This window comes from Mus pahari, chromosome 6 (genome assembly GCF_900095145.1).
Source record: "Mus pahari chromosome 6, PAHARI_EIJ_v1.1, whole genome shotgun sequence".
In the NCBI taxonomy this organism is placed as follows: Eukaryota; Metazoa; Chordata; class Mammalia; order Rodentia; family Muridae; genus Mus; species Mus pahari.
In genome coordinates, this window is record NC_034595.1 from 66,985,748 (window position 1) to 67,009,515 (window position 23,768).

General features: G+C 47.1%; 1 protein-coding gene across 6 annotated transcripts in view; it reads left to right on the top strand.

Annotated features, from left to right (window-relative positions):
* The first annotated feature begins 1,619 nt into the window (after nt 1-1,619).
* The window catches only part of Mknk1 (MAPK interacting serine/threonine kinase 1), a 45,491-nt gene continuing 23,342 nt past the window's right edge, over nt 1,620-23,768 (top strand). For 4 of the 6 annotated variants that reach the window (XM_029540111.1, XM_029540113.1, XM_021200026.2 and 1 more), the window contains exons 1-5: nt 1,628-1,704; nt 10,246-10,387; nt 17,580-17,685; nt 19,724-19,825; nt 22,703-22,800. In XM_029540111.1, the coding sequence (XP_029395971.1) occupies nt 17,670-17,685; nt 19,724-19,825; nt 22,703-22,800 (216 nt within the window). In that variant the 5' untranslated portion in view covers nt 1,628-1,704; nt 10,246-10,387; nt 17,580-17,669. Of the gene's footprint in view, nt 1,705-10,245; nt 10,388-17,579; nt 17,686-19,723; nt 19,826-22,702; nt 22,801-23,768 lie in introns of all 6 variants that reach the window. The other 2 variants (XM_029540114.1, XM_021200025.1) reach the window with 1 other exon arrangement.

Here is a 23,768-nt window from a genome sequence, read left to right on the forward strand (position 1 = left end):
ATTATCTCTTCAGTCATTGTACAGTCCAGCTGTTAGAAAGTCCATGTATGCTGTGGAAGTAAGAGTTAAATTTATCTCAAATTTGAGATGTCTGGAAATGCATTAGGAAGGACATATGCGCAGTCAGACACACACACACACACACACACACACACACACACACACACTTGCTTTGAGAGGCTGAGAAGGATGCTTAGAGAACAAAGAGGGAGAGCTTCAACCTTAGTAATGAGAACTAAGAAGATTCTCACCCAAACAGGCAAAAATCTAACAAAAGCAACTTACCTGGAAAGCCAGGGCTTAGTTGTCTTGTTGGCTCAGGATCTGCATCCATCAAGGGGACAGGGAACAGGGAATAAGCTGTCATCTCCACCCTGGGGCAGAACATCCCACACTGAGTAACGATGCTGGATGACCTGAGCTTTCATGAGCCCTGTGGCCCTTTTATGTTCCAGGCTGCCACAGTATGGAACTATGGAATGCAGTCGAGGAAGGTCTGAGTTCTACATGGTTCTACATGACTCCAGACTGGTTGACTATCGAGGGTTGGGGAATAGGCTAGAAAGGGCAGTGAAGACATGAAGTTTGGTGGGCCTGGAAGGTTGTAAGTTGAGATTGCAATATCCAGCCTTTGAAGAGGACTCAAATTCGGAAAGGAAGTAAATACAAATGCTTGGGAAAAACACACCCCTTTCCAATCTTCATCTAGATTGGAAATCTAGCAAAGTCTTGAATACTTCCACTTCTTCCCTCACACACAGGCCAGAAGAGGGGATTAATGTTTTTTAGAGGAGGGATGGGAAACCGAGATGCTCTTTAAGCCCCTTACTTACCAGACCCTAACAACAATACTGAATGGGATGGGGAAGTTTACTTCACCACACAAAGGAAAATTGAGTCAGAACCTGAACTGAAGTCAAGCACCCAGTCTTCCCGTCTCGGGCATCTGCAGCCTGTGCAAGTGAGGCTGGGGGCTGGTTGGGATATTACTTTAATTAGTACACACACACACACACACACACACACACACACACAGCAAGAGAAATAGATCTTTAAGGACATTGTTTTAGCTGCTGTAGTGGCGCTCACCTTTAATACAAGCACTCAGAAGGCAGAGGCAGGTAGATCTCTTTAAGTTTGAGGCCAGCCAGGGCTACATAGTGAGACTGTTTAGAAAAACAACAATTAAAAAAAAATTTAATTACCGGAAGTAATGTTTTAGTCAAACCCTCATGAACTTCTGTATACACAGACCTTTATTTATAGAAATTTTACAGTCATGCCTGGTGGTGTGCGTCTGTAATCAGAGAACTCTGGAGATTGAGTCAGGAGAAAAACGAGTTTGAGGTCAGTCTGGAGTATACAATAAGGCCTTGTCTCAAAAATAAACCTTATTTAACAGAGCTGCCCTCGGGTTTATGAAAAGCTCCGTTCTGGCTCGCAGAAGTAACTATCTGCACCTGCAGTGTCTTCCACCTTCTGCTTGGAAAAGAAACCGGCAACAACCAGAGGACGCGCTGATATGCCACGCCTGCGCAGTGACTCCCGCCACGTGTGGCCCTCGGGGCGCAGGCGTGACTCCTCCCCCTCACGCCCCCTTCTGCCTGGGCCCGCCCCCTGAGTTTAGCTCCGCCTCTTCCGCGTTCTCGACTGAGACCTGCTGGTGGGGGGTGCGCGCGGCCGTTCCCGCGGTGGTCAACTAAGGTAAAAGTGAGCCAGCGCGGAGTCCCTCGGCGGGGAAACGGGGCCGGGGTCTGGGATGCGGCGCTGCAGTCGCCTGGGAGGGGCAGACTGGGCCTTCCGAACAGCTCGAGGTTACGACCCGATTCTTGTGCGGAGGAGCAGCTGAAGGGGACATCCTTTTAGAACTGTCCTCAAAGCTGCTTCCCTACCCGGACTGCAGCGTATAAAATCCTATTTCGGACTCTCAGCCTGTGTCAATGGACGGGCTTGGGTTGTGACAGGTCGGGACCCGGTGGGTACGGGCTGTCGAGGAGGAGCTCAGCCTAAATGGAGTTTGAGCCTCAGACCAAACAAGGATACTCAAGACTGACAGGGTTCAAGACAGCTCACTGGCATGAGCACGTTATAAAATACGTGTACTTCGTTGTGTTAAATTGACTGTTTCCACTTATTTTGCAATACAGTATACAAATGATTCTGCCACACTTTTTTTTCAACAGAGAGGTAGGAGTGTGGGTAGAATGCAGTCTCTTTCCTAGGACTGTGGACCATCAGAAGCTAGGAAAGAGGGTGGGACTGCTTGACTTTGGGGGTCTCCTAGGACGCATCCTAGAACAACTCATTTTTCTCTCAGAGCTTTTAAAAATGGATATAATAATGTCACTGTGAGGGTTACATATGATTATATGTAAATTGCCCACATGCAATGGTACTGATACATACTGTTGTGATTTCCAGGAAAGAGTATTTTGGACTAGCATATTTCAGGGAGGCCCTTGGGGGGAAAGCTGATGTAACCTGAGCCTTGGAGCCTCTGGGATTTACACAGTGGAATTGACCTTGCGGTCTGAGGAGGGAGCTAAAACTTGTTGACCACAGGCTGTGTGCCAAGAACCAGCTGAGTAGTTGATGTATAATGTTTCCCTGGATCCCCAGACATCAAAGAGCTGCCCACTGTCCTTAACTTCGGGCCTTCTAAAGGGCTTGGGCTGGAAGTACTGTGAAGAGTAGACACGGTGTCAGGATTGTGTATAGAAGTGAACTAGCCAAGAAGTTTGGAGCCCCTTCCCAGCATCTGTTCCCACCTCAATGTCCCTCTTTCTATAACCCAGGGTCTCTGGCTTGCATAGGAGTGTCATTGCTCTAGTGCAGATTTGGCAGTCAGAGGGCCTGGCATCAGCCAACCCAACCATGGAGAGAGAAATTCTGAGAACAAGCTGGCAAATTGCAGCACATGTTTAGCTAGGTCTCCTGTTGTGTGGTCTGTAGTTATTCAATAATATGGCACCTTCTGCAGTTTCTTCATGGGTGCTCACACCACATCTTATGACCTCTTTGGTGAAGCGTCTCATCCTCCTGCTGATTGGATGTCCCCATTCCAGGCTCCTGTAGCAGAGACTGAGCTTCCTATAGACTTCTTAGCAAAGTCTGTATTGGGGTACATCACTCATATGTACCCCGACTACAGTTGGTGGCAAGGAGCCAGGTCTATGTCATACCTGCTCTTCATGGTACAGGACTGGCACATAGTAGGTCTCTGTAATGCTTGTGGTCAAATGAGTCAGTGCTTTTTTTTTTTTTTTTTTTACCCCTTTTTGGACTTTGTTTTACAAGCCATCAAGATTGGAAGGAGACCTCATGTTTTCCTTCACAGCTGAGGAGGGCCCTGGCTTAGATGGATGTTGCCCTACTAACAGGCATCAGAGGCACAAAGGTGCAGGAATTCTTCATGAACCAAGATTCATCATTGCTGTTATTGATTTCAGGCCCTGGCCTTGCTGTTGTTGAGTTTAGTTATGAAAGAGGTTGTGCAGTGTTCAGGGACCTGTATAGTCTGTGATATAGTTCAGGTACGGGAAAGCTCACAGGTGGCTGACTAATCAACTGTTCTGCCCTTGGCCTTGGTAAACAGTGGTCCCTTCCGTGAGGGACTAGCAGCTACAAATTCACATTTTTCCTTGCCAACATCCCCAACATATGGAATAGAAAGTTCTTTGTGTGTGTGTATATATATATATATATATATATATATATATATATATATATATATATATGAAGGTACACTACCTTTATCTTGTGGATGGGGAAAGACTCAAGCAAGATTACACAAGGACTCAGTCAAGGATAGAGAGTTCTGGAAGTGACATGTCCAGACACTCGTTTTTTCCAATTCTACTCTAGTGAATTAATTTAAGACAGCACTGAACCATGTCTCTCTGACTGATCTAGAATTCGGGATGTGCACAAGCTGGTCTTATACTCAGATCCACCTACCTCTGCCTCCCACATGCTGGGGTTAAAGGTATGCCACCATCACATCTGTCCTTATTTGTATTTTTTAATTGTGCACATGTGCACATAAATATAGGTCCCCAGGAAGATCATAAGAGGGTGTTGGATTCCCTGAAGCTGGAATTTCAGGTCATTTTGAGCCATTCACCATGAATGTTGGATGTCCCCATTCCAGGCTCAGGTCCTTTGCAGGAGTAGCACATGCCCTTAACCATTGAGCTCTCTTTCTGGTTCTCTACAAAGTTAAAACAAAACCTTAAATGAATTGATTTTCATTCTTTGAGATGGACTCTGTGATACCCAGGCTGGTATCAGTTGCTAAGGCAAGTGTATACCCTGCCTATGAGTGCTCCCAAGGAGCTCTACATGGTTGATAAAGCTAACATTTATCACACACTTACTATGGACCGGACTATAGTTTTAAATAATACTTTAAACTGTTATGGACTTGGAAACCAAGGCAGACTGGAACCCTTTCCACTGTTTTCTGGACTTATAGTTCTGGGCTTTCAGTATAGTTGTCATAGCAGTCACCTACCCCGTGGGGTGGAGAGCTTATTCCAGGAGCCCTCCTCCTCTGTGAGTGAAAACCATCCTCATGCTGAAGAGATATCCCAAGAGGAGTCCAGGATGTGGCAGTAGGATGGACAAAAGAATGGTGCAAGTCTGCATGAGTACTAGCAGATCTCAGCTTATGAATATGCCTACAAAATTGTTGGGCTGGTGCTTACAAGGCTCTGACCCCCAGCAATACAAAAACTGTCTGCTTATTGTAAAATACACAACTTTAAGAAAAACGCAGTCCTAGATCTTTCAATAAAGATTCCCACTGTAAGCTGGAAAGATTCCACTCAGCAACGTACAAAGCTCCTGCTGTCAAAGAGCCTCTGGTGTTGAGAGATATGCACCAATGATAACAACTTGTTTTTTGCTCTCCTATAAGTAATTGTCTCTTGGAAGCCTTCTCCCTCATGTATAGTTAGGAAGATGGACCAGTACATAAATAACTGAAGTCAGATTGACTTGGGTAAATGAAACCAAGTGGGAGTTAGGCAGGAGGAGAAATCAATGCCTGCATGACCAGATTCCTGAAGGTCATTAGGCCGGAACATGGAGGGAGGTTCTTTCCTGGGAGAAAGGGCAGCTGGAGCCATGACCAGAGGCAGAAATGCATGGAAGGGAACACACACACATGTGAGCACAGCACACTCGGGGAGAGCTGTGGACTGTGAGGAGAGAAGAGCGTCAGCATTCAGCATGTCTGCTTTGTGGCTTGCAGTGAGCCACACAGTTTACCCACTATAATTTACTTAATCCTCACGACCTCTGTAATAGAGGCATATTTATCCCCAATTTAAAGACCAGGAAACCAGACCTCGGAAGATTACAGTAGCTTTGCTAAGGCTGGGTAGCTAGTGAGTGACAGCATGGTTCACACAGGAGAGTTGAGTTCAGAGGCTCATATTCTTTCCATTTTGCTGCAGGGCTCTGGATGCTGTGATAAGGCTTCTGTTGTCTGTGGACAGAGACCGACTGGCACAAAGCTTCCAGAGTAGGGACATGCATAAGGAGGCTTCAACTGTGAAGCACTGGAGATGCCCGGTCTAAGTCTGCTTGTACAAGCTATGTGAGCCTGTGGCTCCTGTCACCATGCTGTAGGTCAGCGCATCTCTGTCCTCTGCTCCTGTAATCTTAGAGCTTACCGAGGCAGGCCGTGGGTGCCCTTGGATTTCAGACACAGGTCCTGTGATACAATGGACAGCATCATGGTGGTTCATTATTTATTCACCATCAGATTGAACAGGAATCTGTGATGGCCAGAACTGGAGTCTGGCCTTCAGTCCAGGCCTCACTCATCCCCATTATGTTTCTTGACCTCCTCTCCCAGGATAGGAGGTTAGGGCTCACTTGAGAGCTCTCTGTCTTGCCAATGCCACGTGTTGCTTTGCTCTCCCTGCCTAAAGCTAAAGCCGAGAGGATGAACCTGGATTCAGAAAGAAGGGTTTAAACTCCAGACTCTTCCCCCTGTGGGGAAGCCGTAGGTAGTGTACAGACTTTAAGTTGGACTGTCTGGGTTTGAGTGCAGGCCCTGGCACTGGCTAGCTGTGTGACTTGGACAAAGTTATTTAACTTTTCATAGCTTCAGGTTTCTTCATCTGGAAAATGAAGTACAGATGTTCCCTAGCTCATAAGACTGCTCTGAGGACTAAAATGACATTAAGCAGTTCAGTGGCCAGCAGGCAGCAGATGCTTCGTGAACAAAAGCTGTCTCGGCAGCAATATTAGTAATTACATTAATAGCCTGTTTGGTACTGATTTCATAGGAAGTGTGTGTGTGCATGTGTGTATACACACATACATGTTATGTATAATATGTACATATATAATTATATAACATATACACGTGCACATCTATGTATAATATGTGCATATTACACACACACAGGCCATTCTCTCCACTGCCTTACTCTGACATTGCTGTTCTCTCTTCATTGTCCCATCAAGAAGATGGAAATTAGGGCAGTCAGGTAGATTTAGCCTTTGGCCCCTTTGGCTAGACTACAGAGGGGGTAAGCATACTATAGGAAGGCCAGTCTGGGCACTGAAGGGAAGCCTGAGTCACCCCAGCAGAGGCATGGCACCTATTAGACATCTAACATTAGAATTCCATCATAGGATTCCAAAGCATGACACCACAAAAGTGCTCGGTGGGAAACAGTCCATTAAAATGCCAATGGCTTGATAGAAAATCTCACCTGACTGTCTCCACGGTAAACAGGTCTAGAGCAGGTGTTCATTTCCTTTCCCACAGCCATCAGCAAGAGTTGCAAGCAAGGCCCCTCCAGTTCACTTGCCAAACAGAGCAACAGTATGGTATCTCTGGAAAGTGGTGTCTAATTTAGCTCCTCCCAGCTTAAAACTCCCTGGCCTTAACTTAAGCAAGTTCTTATTGTTCTGTTGCCCATGAATATGGAAAAGTTCCCTTTGATTTTAAAGGGGGGGATGAGATCAAGATTTTCTCATGAGAACCTTTTCTGTACTTAAAGCCAGAATCCAGTTAGGCCTCATCTTCGCCTCTCCAGGCTACACCGCCTGGCTGCTTTCACCTCATCCCCAAAACCTATTTTCCATCGCTCGGATCCCATTGGTTATGCTGCTTTTCTCTCTCTGAGGTTTTCCCTCTTCCTGGCAGTGACCCAGACTCTGCTCAGTCTGCTAAACAGAGTCTAGCTAAAGAAAAGTTTAAGGGGAGAATGCTTCAGAAGTCTCATTGACTCATTAAGTGACAGCTTTGTGCTAGGTGAGGGACCCAGAGCTGACTCAAGTGAGTCCACTCTGTCCTGGCTCAGCCTAGGGGAGGCTGTGATGAAGCACCGCAGACAATCTGGGTCAGTTATGCACACTGTGGGAAACTGGAAATAAGGGCAGTCAGGTAGAGGTAGCCTTTGGCCCCTTTGGCTGGAAGAGAGGGTACGCATACTATAGGAAGGTAAGTCTGGGCACTGAAGGAAGCCTGAGTCACTTAACAGGCATGGCACCTATTAGACATCTAGCAGAGACATTACAGGCTCAAGTCTGGCTTTTGGGATCGAGGCTGGAAATGCCATTAATCTCAGCCTTTTCTTTATCTTGAAAGTCAAATGCTGGACCCCTTGTGTTCCGTGAGTCTCAAGGTTCCTGGTAAAGAGGGAAAGTGGCCCAAGGAAATTAGGAGTGGCAACTGAACAGTCAGGCTAACTAGACTCTTAGACTCCTGTGTATATAACTAAAAACAGCCAAGCCCCTCTCTGCTTTTGTCCTTTGTGGACACCATGTTCTTGTTTGCTGTAGTTTCCAGAGTGTCTGTCTATGTTGCTTTCCAGAGCTATAGTTGACATGGGGAGACTGTCTCACAAGGTGTAATAATGGGAGTTATAGAGTGCCTCTTAAATTCTAGACTTTGGTGTCACAGTCTCCTATCTCACAGCATATGTTATTGTCCCTGTTTTGTAGATTATGTCAGTGAAGAGGGGTTAAGATGCATGTCCCGGGCTGCTAGTGGATGCCAGGGCCCGAGGCTGAACCTAGAACCTAGTGTTTGAAAACCCATCTGCTTTCTACTTCTTCCGCTCTAGAGTAGCTTCAAATGACTGGGAATACAGAGTCTATCATGGAATTCTGAAACTTGCTTTTGTTTTGTTTTGTTTTGTTTTGTTTTTACGCTAGACTAGTTGTTGGCAAATTATGGTTTGCCAACTGGTTTTGTATGAACCACAAGAAAAGAGTGCTTTCTTGCAGTTTTTAGTGTTTGGAGATGGAGAATCAAAAGGAGATGAACATTTCATGAGACACAAAAAGTATGTGAAATTCAAACTGTGGTATCCAACATTAAGGTGTGGTTGACATACGTCATCATCAATCATTTACATTCAATTTGTGGCTGCACTTTTCCCTAAAAATGAAGCAGATAAAGCAACAACCATATGGCACACAAAGTGTGAAGTATTTACTATCTTTTTAAAATATAATTTATTTCTTTTTATTTATATGAGTACCCTATAGCTGTCTTCAGACACACACCAGAAGAGTGTGCATTAGATCTCATTACAGATAGTTGTGAGCCAACACGTGGTTGCTGGGAATTGAACTCAGGACCCCTAGAAGAGCAGGGGTCTTAACCTGGAAGAGCAGTCTTAACCGCTGAGCCATCTCTTCAGCTCCAGTGTTTACTATCTTATCTGGCCCTTTACAGAAAAATAATCACTAGCCTCTGGTAACACTAAAGGCAGCATGTTAAAGTTCATAGATGTTCAAGGCTGACCCTGGAAGGGCAGTAGTGGGAACAGGAAAACATACCAGCCAAACTCCCTTGGGCTCTAGAAATAGTTTTGCTGAGCCTGGGAGAGTCCTTTGGGAATAAAGAGTACAGTAGTTAGGGCTGTCCAATGTGCTGAAGTCTCTCACAAGCAGTGAGCAGGAAACTTTGTGAATGGAGTGATTCATTCAGATTCACTGCAGCCCTTTTGTGCCAGATTCTGTATTAAATGCTAAAATATCTAAATGAAAATATCTGCTACATCCAGTCTCTTAGGAGTTTACAGGCTGGTGGGAAACTCACGGTGTGGATTTGTGTTGTAATGGAATAATGGGAGCTAGGTGAGATGCCGGGGTGATTAGGAAAAGAAAAGTCCAGACCGATTGTCGAGCTGGTAGCGTCCTCTCGGGAAGTTGCTGTGGGCCTTGATAGATAAATGGGAATTCCTTTGTCCGGTTCTCTAGAAGTGGAGTTACAGATGGTTGTCAACTATCAAGTGGGTACTGGGACTTGAACTCATGTCCTCCGCAAGAGCAGCAAGTGCTCTTAACCACTGAGCCCTCTCTCTGGTATGAGGATTCATTTGTAAGGAGCTATAGACAAGACTGAGGAAATGGCCTGGCAACCTGAGCATTCAGAACTCACGTAGAGAGGGGAGAAATGACTTAATGGTTCTGACTAGGTAGCTGGCAGGCTGATGTAATCGGATAGAGAAGAAGAGAAATCAGGAGGAAGGAAACCAGGGTAGGGGTTGCGACAAGTCCAGCTCTTGGCAAATGTGATTTGAGGTAATGTTGAAACGCATCCAGTTTCCACTTAGAAACTCGGAGACTTTGGCACGGAAGCTCAGAATTCACACTTAAGCACATTTTCAGTGCTTTTGCCTAGAGAAAAGAGGAAGTGTGGGTATGTTTCACAGAGCGAAAGTTGAGCAACTTTGACACATGATAACTAAAGCCAGGGAGTTAAAAACAGCACCGTGCCTACAGAAAATGAAGTCATCACATTGGGAATCAGCAATGATTGTTTTTGGCACAAAAGGGACTCCATTCTTACCACCTGCTACTCTCAGGGGCTGCTTTAGCTTGCTGGCACCATTACCCCTCGCCTGTGAGGCTTGGGCCGGGCCACCAGGAGCAAGCTCTTTAGCACCTCTCCCAAGCAAGCAGGTAGGAAGTGTGAGCTTGAAACCTCTGTGTGAGACTCTCGGAGCCAAAAGAAGGGTCCACCTCCATCTTCATGGCAAGATACATCTTTTACTGCCTAGAATCCACAGTGGGAGCAAGGCTAATTTTTTATTTTTATTCAGATGTCCATCGGTCAGCTTTTAAAACCCAGGGACATCTGTGACTCCAGTGTGTACACCTGCTTTCAAGTGTCACTCGCAGAGCTAGGACACTTGGGTTGATCAGCATCCCCTCTGGTCTTCTTGGAGAAGCCAGCAGTTTCACACTGTCTCTTTCCTCTTCTTGAAGATTTCTGTGCTGGAGGAGATGAAGCAGAAGCAGGTGGCAGACTAAAGGACACTGACTGGACAGAGACCAGCAGATAACTAACTCCCTGTGGCTGGAAGATACAAGTCTTGGGATTCCTCTGAGAGGTCAAGGAACCTTGTGGGTAAGATTGGATGTACCATTCACCTCTTGCTTTTTATTTTATTTTATTTTATTTTATTTTAAGATTTATTTATTATGTGTGAGTACACTGTAGCTATCTTCAGACACTCCAGAAGAGGGCGTCAGATCTTGTTAGGGATGGTTATGAGCCACCATGTGGTTGCTGGGACTTGAACTCCGGACCTTCAGAAGAGCAGTCAATGCTCATACCCACTGAGCCATCTCACCAGCCCCACCTCTTGCTTTTCTTTAAAGCCCTATCTTTATTTAATTTGTGTTCGTTGGGAATGGGAGTGCTGTATGTAGCTGTCGCGGGACAACTTTCAAGCATCTGTCCTCTGCTTCTGCCACGTGGCTTCCAGGGGTCAGACTCAAGTCATCAGGCTCAGAGACAGGCTCCTTCATCCGAGGAGCCATCCTACCAGCGCCCCCCCCCCCAACCACACACACACTCTTACTTTTTTACATTACATAGAGTTGAACATTATCCATATTTCCAGAGAAAGGCATGAGTTCAAGGTCATCTAAGCAGTTGATGGCTTAGCCTTCTGAGGTTCCAGTAACTTCCTGTAACAGTTACATGGTGAACAGGATCACATCCCTTATGCAACAAAATGGCAGAGGGGCAGGAGGAAAATAGAACAGTAAATAAAACATGTAAGATAAAGCTGCCACACTGTAACAAGAGGAGACCAAGTTCAGCAGAAGTGTCCAAGGTGAAATTCTTTTTTTTTAATGTTTTAATTTTTTTATTAGGTATTTTCTTCATTTACATTTCAAATGCGATCCCAAAAGTCCCCTATACTCCCCCCGCCCTGCTCCCCTACCCACTCACTCCCACTTTTTGGCCCTGGTGTTCCATGTATGGGGCATATATAGTTTACAAGACCTAGGGGCCTCTCTTCCCAATGATGGCCGACCAGGCTATCTTCTGCTACATATGAAGCTAGAGACACAAGCTCTGGGGGTACTGGTTAGTTCATATTGTTGTTCCACTTATAGGGTTGCAGACACCTTCAGCTCCTTGGGTACCTTCTCTAGCTCCTCCATTGGGGACCCTGTGTTCCATCCTATAGATGACTGTGAGCATCCACTTCTGTATTTGCCAGGCACTGGCATAGCCTCATAGGAGACAGCTATATCAGGGTCCTTTCAGCAAAATCCAAGGTGAAATTCTTGTGTCCCTTGAGTCTTGTTCTTCCCAAGAAAATGTTGGAAGTTCTGTCTGTGTGTTTATATCCCAGACAGGGCTCCTATACTGACGCTGTAGCATGTTTTGTCTTTTGCTCTAGCCGGAGGCCTCATCATTGCCAGGCAGGTTATCTGTCAAGCCTCAGTGACTGATTTGGGACACATGAGGGTTGAGTAAGGTTATTTTAGCCTGACATAATACCAGCTGCTGGGTGTCACCTGTTGTCACCTGAAGCCTCCTGCTGGCACTGCCATCTTCCCCTGCTCCCCACCTCCTGAGCTCCCACTCCCCAAGTTCTCTCCTCCTCTGTTGGCACTACTGTTCATATGGCTGCCTTTGGCTAAAAAGCATATCTTCATACACCTGCATTGAGGCCCCACTCTGTGGCTGGCCCTGTGTTAGAGAAGAACCCTCTTTCAAGAGCGGTCATAGGGCTGGTGAGATGGCTCGGTGGGTAAGAGCACTGACTGCTCTTCCAAAGGTCCTGAGTTCAAATCCCAGCAACCACATGATGGCTCACAACCACCCATAATGAGATCTGACACCTTCTTGTGGTGTGTCACAGTAGTATACTTATACATAATAATAAATAAATCTTTAAAAAAAAAAAAAAGAGCGGTCATAAACTGACCTCCTCCCCTGTCTCCAGTCGTTTGGCAGGACAATTTTGGCCTCTGTGGTTTCCTCCCTCATTCTATAGCATGCCCTTCCTGTCCCTGCCACCACTGCCTGTGGTGTAAGCCTTCCTTATCTCTCTCTGGCCTGCTGCAGTCGCCTGTCTAGCCTATCCCTGAGTGACTGCTGTTTGCACTGCATGTCACCGCTGGCTTGAAGGCCACAGTGCTCCTGGCTCCCTCCTCATTGCCCAGCACAGAGGTTCACAGGTGTGCCACACAGAACCCCTTCCAGGGGATCTACAAGACCGAAAGCTTTCAAAGTCGTGCTGTGACAGCAGGAGATTAAGGCAATGGCACAGAGCTGTGGCCCGACCCATGCTGTTCATCACTACCACCTAATTAAAAGCCACTTTCACCTAAGAATGCCCTTGACAAAGCAACAGAGGTGTTAATTTTACTGAATCTCACCTGAGGACCATCTTCTAATATTCTGTATGGCATATAGAAGATGCACTTACAGGGTACTTTTATGCAGCAAAGCACAATGATGAAGTTCCAAGGAATGTCGCTGGTAGGACTGTTCGGATTGTTAGCGGAGTAAAAAGCAGCTGTTGTCATTCTTCCACAGAAGAATGATTATTGGTTATTAAGGGTGGAAAGAAGACAGAGAGCAGTGTTAGAGGCAGGCCTTGTGAACTGTATTCGTGAACTTAGCTGGCTAGCTTAGCCTGCTTACCTCAGCCCTTCTATTGTGCTCCCTACCCGAGCCCTGCCCTTTGCTACTGCTTGGTTTTGTGTTCTCTAAGCACGAACTTCCTGTTCTGCTTCTCTATCCTTCTGATGTTGTACCTCCCACCAGGAATTGTAACATGGCTGTAAAGCCTTCCCGTGACCCCAGGATGGGAGCAGAGGGAGAAGATGAGTCTGAGGTGTTGGCTCTGGGTATGAGTATCACAGCCCTCTTGAAGGCCTGCAGAGTATCAACCCATGCCAATTTCACTACAGCTGATTTGAACCACAAGGCCCGGCCCTTCCACACATGAAGATCTAAAGGGAAAAAAAAAATCCCTCCAGCTCTCTGGAATCTCACAGACAGTCCTCTGACAGAGCTCATTGCATACATGGCTCCTGATATTCACTGTCTGTTAAATTTGACCAGCTTCTGCTCAAATGTGCCTTTCTTTTTCCCTTACACTCAGTGATGTTTCTGCAAGCCACATCTACCAACTCCCAGGTCAGACGGGAGGAGATTGTCACCTTATACTTCATTCTGGACTGCCATGAATAATGTGCTGAGACACTGGTTTGTAGTTCATCCTCTATAAAATGACAGAACACAAAATACTAAGGTATCTCAGAACAAGAAGAGATTTCTGAAAGGTTAAGCTAATTAACTAGTAGTGAGGATATAACTATCAGGCCTTTGTGGTTATGTAAAGTGAAAGAGAGCTGCCAACCTTCTGGACACTGGAGCACATGCAAGAGCACCTGTGTGAACAGAGAGCTGAGTCTCGTAACACATGACTTAGACTTCCTGTTGCTGTGATGAAGCATCATGATGAATAGCAAGCTGGGGAGGAACTCAAACTGGACAGGAACCTTGAGGCAAGAGTTGATGCAGCGGCCATAGAGGAGTGCTACTTACTAGCTTGCTCCCCATAGCTGGTTCACCTGCTTTTTCATAGAACCCAGGACCACAAGCCCAGGGATGGCCCCACCCACAATGGGCTGGGCCCTCCCCCCATTAAACACTAATTACGAAAATGGCCTACAGCCAGATCTTAGGGAGGCATTTTCTCAACTGAGGTTCCTTCCTTTTATTCACATGACTCTCGCTGTGTCAAGTTAACCAGCCAGCACAGTACATCAGTAAAGAAGCCCTGTACCAAGATTTATAAATAGTAGCACTGGTGCCTGGCTGTCACCAGCTGCCACCTTTGCCTTGGGACAATGGGACAACTGAGGGGCATTAGGGTTCAGGAACAGTGTCACAACAAGTTGGAAGCTTACATTCTTGAGCCACACTCCAGGCTTCAGTTCTAGCAGTGCCACCCACTCCCCAGGTTGTGGTGGGCATATCACCTTTACCCATTTGTGTCAGTTTCTTCATCAGTAAAATGTGGACAATATGATGCTTAGCGTTGTGAAAGCTGCATCCATGAGTCCATAGACTGTGAAGTCCTATAAAGGGCTTCAGACATTGCCTGGCATAGGCAGACCACATGAGAGTGTGCACTGTATGTATGGTAGCCTGCACCACAACTTCTGCTGCTACAGAGGCACAGATGACCCCAGTCTCTCACGTTCCCTCTTCCCTTGTCTCACATGGCTTATTCAACCCCTTCCTTAAGTGTGTGCCAAGCTTCCTTCAGTTCCTTTTCTGTTTATGCTTTTGTTATGGTTGGTGATGCGGATGGGACCCAGTCCTATGCATGGTAGATGAGTGTTCTTACTAAGCTACTCCCAGCCCCTCAGTTTCCTCCCATTGTCCATTCTCCTCAGCTGACCCTGAGGATACAGCTGAGTTTGTCTGTGATTATGCCCTTTAGCCTGCTCCCCACCATTCTTCCTTTCCTAGAAAGCCCTTTAGGATGAAAGAAGTACTCAGACAGCCTGGGATCCTCTAAGAGCTGCAGAGGTGGATTGGGGAGGGACAAGACTGTTTGCAAAGCTGAGTTAACCCTCTGGCATCATAAGCAAGATGTGATGGCTGGTGGTCTGTATGCCGACTCCGTCAAGGAATAGATGCATGTCTGGGGGAAAGTGGGGCTGACTCACCAGGCTTTATAGAGAAATAACAGATATTTTTAAAAATAGACCTTGATGCTCTCTGCTGGAGAGAGCAGTGTCTAGTCTGTATTATTATTATGAGTTGCCCATACTCCTTGGGCTCTCCCAGTTGTTTCATGAGTGGAGGTACCAGACTGAGTCTTAGATATGTATCCTTTACACCTGCTATACCTCTAGTGCATCTGTTTATGTGGGTGTATACTTGTGTGTGGTATATACATGTAAGTGCAGATATACATTTGTACACAGAGGTGCGGAGACAGAAGGTTGACACTGAATATCTTCTTCAATAGAAAATGCTCTCCAGCATTTTTTAGACAGGGTCTCATTGTATAGCTGACCAAGCCCGCTCAGTCAGTCAACAGGTTCTCCAGTGCAGGAGTGAGGATTAAAAAGAAAAAAAGACAATTAGACAACATTGTAGCATGATCCCAGCCAGTTCTGAAGCTGAGGCAGGTTTATTTTTTCCCAATCCACTTTTACACCATTTTAATTACATGGAAGTGTCAAGGGCGAGCAGTACAATGAGGAACAAGCAAGGAAGTAAGCAAAGTCCTGCGGTTACTCCTGAGACTCTTGTTTCCAAGGGTTGTCAGAATGACCAAAATACCTGAGCCCACTTCCTTGTCCAAGCCCAAAATCTGACTCTTGCCTGAAGCCTACTACTTTTGTTCTACCTTAAGATTAAGATTCCTGCCTGAACTTACTTCCTTGTCATGCCCTTAATATCAGATTCCTGTCTGAGCTTGCTTTCTTGTCATGGCCTAATGTCAGATTCCTGCCTGTAGCCCTTTGTACGTGGCCAGTGTCAGATGCCTGCCAAATGGCCCTCCAAAGGCTCCCCACATATAGCCCTGCCTTGACTCTTTCTTTTTAATTTCTGTCCCACTCCCCTGCCTTGATTCTTTTTTTTTTTATTAGATATTTTCTTTATTTACATTTCAAATGCGATCCCAAAAGTTCCCTATACCCTTCCCGCCCCTGCTCCCCTACCCACCCTCTCCCACTTCTTGGCCCTGGCATTCCCCTGTACTGGGGCATATATAGTTTGCAAAACCAAGGGGCCTCTCTTCCCAGTGATGGCTGAATAGGCCATCTTCTGCTACATATGCAGCTAGAGACACAAGCTCTGGGGGTACTGGTTAGTTCATATTGTTGTTCCACCTATAGGGCTGCAGACCCCTTCAGCTCCTTGGTTACTTTCTCTAGCTCCTCCATTGGGGTCCCTGTGTTCCATCCAATAGCTGACTGTGAGCATCCACTTCTGTGTTTGCCAGGCACTGGCATAGCCTCACAAGAGACAGCTATTTCAGGGTCCCTTCAGCAAAATCTTGCTGGCATGTGCTGCCTTGACTCTTGATTTGTAAACTAACCTTGAACTCACAGAGATATGCCTGCTTCTGCCTCCTGAGTGCTGGGATTAAAGGCCTTTGCCTCCACATCCAGCTAAATGTTGAATTTTTATACAGAAAAATCTAAAAATGACTTGAAAAACTATTATCAACCTCTAAATTGCAAAGTATATTTGATAAAAGTTTTTTTTGCCTTCCCCAGTGTTGAAGATCAAAATCAAGGCCTTGAGCATGCTGAGCTCTGCCACTGAACTCCTTGTAGGCGCACACACACACACACACATACATACATGCATGCACACATACATACACACACGTGTGCGAGCACCAGAACCTCTTCTTTGTTCTCCTGACCCAGGCCCATGTGCCTCCCCTGTCTAAAATGTGTGTCTCCTCATTCCATGTGCACCTCCAGCAGGATACACAGATGTGCTTCCCAAGCCCTGCTGACAGGGGAGTGAGGGTGGGAGCCTCCGGGACACTGCAGGCTGTCTGGAATCCGAAAACAACTGCTCACTGCCTCTTCATGTTACCTAGTCTGAAAGAGGACCGGGATTTTAGAAAACAAGTTAAGAGCCTTGTGTGTCTGAGACCTTTTTGGAGAGGTCTTAGAGTTGATGGGGCTCACAGCCCAGAGCAGCCTTTTCCCCACATCATCTGCAACATACATGCATACCCACATGTCTTTTAGAGTGTGCACTGGGCATTTAAGAGGCTGGGTACCATGCACCATTCAATGCCGTGTGTGATGGATGATATTCATCTATGCTATACTGTGATTTACAGTAGAGATGGGTATGCAGGGACAGTGTGGGAACACGGAATGATCAAGGCCAAAGGAAATCCTAGTGTCTTAATGGAGCTTCTCTCAGACACTTGGTACCAGCCCCTAGCTCTACACAGTAATACCCCATTTGCCTCATGCCTAACTGACTTCCAGTGATTGATTGCATGCACCATAGCTCATTTGGAGTCACTGGGGAGCAACATGGGGTGAGGACTTTCGAGCTGGCTTTGATGGCCAGAAAGAACTCCTACACCAGGGAATCAGGCCGTTCGAGGTACGGGGTGGTTAGGGGGCTTCCCTGAGGATGCATTTGTCCAGTGGACTGATTAAGGTCTCTGATAAAACTTGAGTGTGGTCCGCCTCATCTCAGCAACCTCTCCACCCCTCTTGCTATGAAAACAGGGGAAGTTAATGCTTCTTTCATCTCACTGTTTCCCTACATTTTTCCTTCCTAGTTCCAAAAACAACTCTCCCTCAACAAGTTCTGTTTACAAGGAAACCTTACCCATTTGTCCCTTCTGGCGCACCTTCTTCCACTGAGATCCATGCAGAATAGACCAGGTACTCTGTCTTTGTGTGTGAAGCCATAAAATCTAATACTGAGTATGTGGCTCTGCCCAGGGGTATGCTGCTTCCACGGGAGGCTCCACAGCCCTGCTGTGGTAAAGAGCACGTATAAACTGCTGCTAACAGGGTTTTCTGTCTAGAGCTGTAAGTATGTCTGAGAGTCCCCTGAGTCACAGTGCCGCCAGCTTTCCTGCTGTTCTCCACACTGCCTGCCTGTGGGTTGTTTGGTTTGTCCTCAGGCTCCTAGTCAGAGTGTGGCCAAGGGAGGGTAAAGGAGCAGAAACCGCATCTGTTCACTCCACTCTGGGTTTGCAGCACTGGTGAGGAAATAGTTGGGACGAGGGCTGACACTAGACTGCATGCCAGAGGGAGGACAGTCCAGTCATGTCCCAACCCATCCTGACTCCCTCCCCCAAAACTTAAAAGATGGATGACCTTGTGCTTTGTTTCTGAAGAACTTCCCTCAGTGCCCTGTAAATGCATCTGCATGGCATCCTTCCTTGTGGTTTACCTAAGGAGTGTGGGTGTTTCCGTAGCAGGACTTCATCCTTTGAGAGTTGTAGGGCTTTGTCTTCCCCAGGTAGACCTTGTGCTTGAAGCTGTTGGCAGGAGCAATGTTTTTTAGATACTCTATGGATTCTTTTTATCTGGGTGTTTTTTCTTCTCTGTTCTGGGATGTAGTTGAAAAACCTGCTGTGATCAGATCCCTCATGTGGAAGGAGGGATGCATCTAAGCGGGGCTGTCAGACGCTTGGCTGCTTAGCTGTGCTTTCTGGATTGTAGTGTTGAATGTGCCATTCTGCATGCTTCCTGCTAACAGCTGCCAAGTGCCTGCCTCTATGGGCAGCATGCATGCGGGCAGTGGCACTAAGCCACTTCTGTCAGAACCTTGGACAAGGGGATGTGGGCCTTCCCCTCCTTGAGCAAAGAACCAGATTCCATTTTAAAATTTCTCAGGACAAACTCAGCCTCAGAGCCTGTGTTTGTTGAAGTTGGTGTAGAAGTCTCTCACATCCTCCACCCGTCAGCTCTCCGGTGCCTCAGTCTTAGGAGGATGTAGAGGCTTAATCACCCTGGTGGGGATTTAGACCCAGAGACTTCAGAGAAATCTTATTATTTCTAACTGCAGGCAAAGAGTATTAAGGCTCCACTCTGGATCAGGGGCATGACATGTTCTATAAGTAATTTATCTTTACCAGGGGAAGGCCCCTGCTAGAGTGGCCTAGAAACAAAACCGAGACCTGCTCTCATTGTTCCCCGTCTTCTCTTCCCCATCTCAGCCTCTTGATGCTTCCTTCCATCCTGACCCTTCCTGCCCCAAATGTCCTGTGTCTGTGTCTGCCAGCATGGGAGCCAGTTGCCTGCCAAGGAGAGATAATGATGTCTTTACAATAAGTGGCCTCATCCCGCCGCCTCGTAGACTTGTCAGTGGCCGGCCTCCCTGTACTCCTTCAGAGAAGGACCAGGGAAGGATGAGGATGATGAAACATTCACTCTGTGCCCCTGGGGTGGAGGAATTGGGGCCTCGTCTCAGCCCAGCTCCTGCCCCCTTGTTATCTTCCAGGATAAGGCAGACTCTACAGAAGGCTTTCACAGTCCCTAGTGCAGTGATGGAGATGATGTATCTCAGCTTCTGATTCTGCCATCAGATTCTATTCTTGCCCCTCCTTACCCAGCTCCTAGCCCCAGGGACCCTGCTGCTCTGATGATCACAGGTGGGCCTGCTTGTTCTGTTCAGGGACTCTGGTTCGGCTGGTGGCCGACCTAAATCCATGTGCTAATGAGCTTGGCAAATGCAGGCTTCTGGTCACCTCTCCTAATCTAGCTGCCTGTCTGAGTCCCTTCCCACAGTTAATGATCTCCTATAATGGTTTTGCCTTTAGTTTTGCCTCCTGGGTCAAAACAAATCAATATCCCTCACAGATATTTAAAAAACATCAGTATAAAACTCCCGGGTCTCTCTCCTTTCTCCTTCTGGGTAAACTTTGATCGGTATGGTGCAGTTTCCCTTATGTCCCCTCTTGTATCCCAGAGATGGGCAGCAGTGAGCCCCTTCCCATCGTGGATTGTGACAAGAGGAGGAAGAAGAAGCGTAAGACCCGGGCCACCGACTCTCTGCCAGGAAAGTTTGAAGGTTGGTACCACACTCTCATGGGGGCTGAGCCTGAGTGCTGCAGGAGGGGAGAGGCATCTCTGATATCCACTGGACCAGATTCTGGGACACCTCCCTTAGAGCCAGGTCATCCATGTGATTAAAAAGACAGGAGTGAGTGAGAAGCGATCAAGAGGGGAAAGGATGGGCGAACCTCTCAGGCAAGCACTGACCTCCTCTGAATGGTCTGCGCATCACCTCAGTGGCAGAAAACCCAGCCTGTGAGAGCTGAGAGCCTCACTTGTGCCCGCTCCTCTTCAGATGTGAGCCTTTTTCCTGTGGTTCCTGGAAGGCTGGAAAGCAGAAGAGTCAGAAAAGAGGAAGCAAAACCACTGCAAGTGACAGGGCCGCAGCTGCAGTGACAGGGCCGCAGTGACATGGCCGCAGCTGCAGTGACATGGCCGCAGTGACAGGGCCACAGCTGCAGTGACATGGCCGCAGTGACATGGCCGCAGCTGCAGTGACATGGCCGCAGTGACAGGGCCGCGGCTGCAGTGACAGGGCCGCGGCTGCAGTGACAGGGCCGCAGCTGCAGTGACATGGCGGTCTTCTCGAGAGGGGAGCTGGTCTCGCAGAGGCTGCACTGTGTGTGCCGTGTGTGCTTGACCTTCTCCCTTGAGAAAGCATTGCAGCCAGGGGACATGATGTTGCATCATCATACGTTTTGGATAACCAGGGGCAAGTCACTAGACTGGGGGCTGGCAGGGTTATCTCTGGGACAAGAAGATATGCATGACTGAGTATTTCTGCTAAGTGGCAAAGGATCAGCAGCCATTCCGGGACTAGCAAATCCCCTCTATGTGATCATTTCCTTGTGAAATGTGGAGCAGCTTCCCTCGCAGGCCCTTTTCCTAGTCTTACTCACATTCCACAAGTTCTGTAGAATATTCTAATAACAAGCACTATGTGTCAGGAATACTCTGCTCCAACCACCTAGCATCATTGTGTATGTAAGGGCCAGTACTGAAGGGCATGCTAGGAGAGAAGCATGCCACTGAAGTCACCTACAAGTAGTTGCCAACAGGGTGCCACCCATTCATATAGAAAGCTGCAAGCCCAGACTATAACGGAACCAAGAAAGAACTTAGTATAGAGGGTTAGGGTTTGTTTTTTGTTCTTATTGTTTTGTTTGAGACAGGATCTCCCTGTATAGCCCTGGCTGTCCTAGAACTCACTCTGTAGACCACGCTGGCCTGGAATTCACCGAGATCCACCCATCTCTGCCTACCAAGTGCTGCAGTTAAAAGCATGTGCCAGCAACTACATTTGGTTTGCTTGCTCTTCTTAAAAGATTTTTAAAATATTTTTTACTTATGTGTATGTGTGTATTTGTGTGGTCTGTGTAAGTGTATGTCATGTAGGTGTTTGTGGAAGCCATCAGATCCCCTGGATCTGGAGTTATAAGTAGTTGTTATCCATCTGACATGGGTGCTGAAAACTGAACTCAGTTCCTCTGGAGGAACAGCATGTGTTCTTAACTGCTGAGCCATCTCTTCAGTCACTGTTTATGCTTAACTCAAACTGTGTGTCGTGTGTGTGTGTGTGGGGGGGGGGTGGTATGTGTGTGTGTGGTGTGTGTTTGTGTGTGGTGTATGTGGTATATGTGGTGTGTAGTGTGTGTGTGTGTGTGTATGGTATGTGTGTGTGTGGTGTGTGTTTGTGTGTGGTGTATGTGGTATATGTGGTGTGTAGTGTGTGTGTGTGTGTGTATGGTATGTGTGTGTGTGGTGTGTTTGTGTGTGTTTGTGTGTTGGGCAGTGGAGGAGACAAAAGTCCCTGGGGTTTTAGAAGAGTTCACAAATCAGCATGTCTTTTGTTGAACACAAGAGTTTCCTGTGACTCAGAGATAGTTGATGCAAACTCAGATATCTTGTGACTAAGAGTGATGAAATCTGACATTAAGTCTTCTGCTCAGGCAAGGCAGTGGGTTCAAAGACTAGGTTGCCTCAAGAGAGCAAATGAGGAGGGGAGCGAAGGAGGACAGGTCAGCTCAGCAGGGGTTGTGGTAGAGCCAGCTTCCCTTGGAAAGGCTCTGAGAACTCTGTGAACTTGAACTCTTCCAGCCTGGGTCTGTTACTGCCCTGCCGGAACCACTCTCACCTGCACTGCAAACCATTGTTTGCATCCTGCTCGGTCCCTAACTTCTGTGGTGACTTTCAGAAACTTGTGAGACTCCTCCACTTACCTCCACTTTTTGTGTATAAAATAGTTGTGTATTATTCCCTTCACACCCCCCAAGCCTGGCAAACGAGTGTCCAGCAAATGAGTAAATGAACGAATGCGGTTCATTCAAACAGAACCCTTCTCTGAGGATCCCTGCATTGCCCAGTGGGTTTTCCCCATCCCTTCCCTGTTGCTCCTCCCCCTACTCCTTGCCGTGTGTGTGTGTGTGTGTGTGTGTGTGTGTGTGTGTGTGTGTGTGTGTACGCGCGCGCGCACGTGCATTAACTCTCACTGTTACTCACCAGGGTTACTCTGGGCTGCTGTGTCTGTCTTGTCTTTCCTACTGGACTCAACCCCTAGAGGGGAGGGACTAGATTTTGTTCCTCGTTGTGTCCCTATTGTGGTACCTGACACAGTAGATGCCCAGAATAGGTGCTGATGGACAAAAGTGAACATGTGAAACTCCTACTCTGCCCTCATCTCTAAACTGAGGAACAGGTGTCAGCTGAGTCTTGTGGAGTCAGGTGCTGTCTGGGAAAGCTGGGCGGTCCTTGTCACTGCTGCTGCAGACTCACCATGGTCTCTTCTGCCTGGGGGAACAGGCCTGAGAAGCTGAGTGACAGTACCCTCCCTCCCCATCATGGCTTGCAGTGGGGTGACTCACCTGATTCGTCTTCTCACCTGTCTCCTCTCTAGACTTGTACCAGCTGACCTCGGAACTGCTGGGAGAAGGAGCCTATGCCAAAGTCCAGGGTGCTGTGAGCCTACAGAGTGGCAAAGAGTATGCTGTCAAAGTGAGTGTCCCACTGGGTCCCCATCTCTACTTTGCAAATCATCATTTGTAGCTTGTTCCAAACCAGATAAAGTGTGCATTATGCAACACGGTAGCCCAAAAAGAAAGGTTGAAGCAGGGAGCATAGCTGCTTTCACTGGGCTCAGATCTGGGCTTTTCTACTTATTTGCTTTGTAACCTTGAACAAGTTATTCAACCCTTCTTTCAGTCTTCCCATCTGTAAAATGGGTATAAGCAGTAGAACTTACGTAGGATTATGAGGATTAAATTAATATATGTAATGCACTGACATTAGTGTCTGGCACAGAGTAGGCTGTTTCTGATTACTCCAGTAAGCATCATCAGTAGAAGCTCTGCTTAAATCCATTTTAAGAAACTTATATGGCTTTGAGCATCTCACTTAACCTGCTTAAGCTCTGGTTCCTGTGTCTAAATGGCAGTGACAGTTCCTGCCCTCAATGTCTGATGAAGTGACTATGAGGCAGAAATGAAGGTGAACTGGTGGGCGCACTTTATAAACCACAAAGTGCAAGCGATGAACAGTATCAGGATGGCAGGGACCAAAACCTGAAGTGGCTGAGCACGCTGCTTTGGGGCAGGAGACGTGGATCGGTGTCAATGCTGCCTTTAACTGACTGCATGGCTCTGGCGAATCTCACTTTTTAATTTTTCGGCTACTGGAGGGATAGAGGCAGAGCTGTGGTTTTCAAAGCAGGGTCCTTGAGCCAGCAGCACCAGTGTCCCCTGGAGAGTGGGAGCAATACGCTGGATCTGGCTCTACTACATTAAAAGTAGGCCTGGCCCAGCACTGTGCACGTTACCATCCAGGTGAGTATGATCCTCAGTACAGTTTGAAAACTCTGGTGAAGGGCAGCTTTAAACTGCAGTGGTCAGCCAGTGAGCCAACAGCACAGAGAGACAAGTTCCTCAGTGTAGGAGAGAGCCTGGAGCTATGTCTTTACCAAGGTT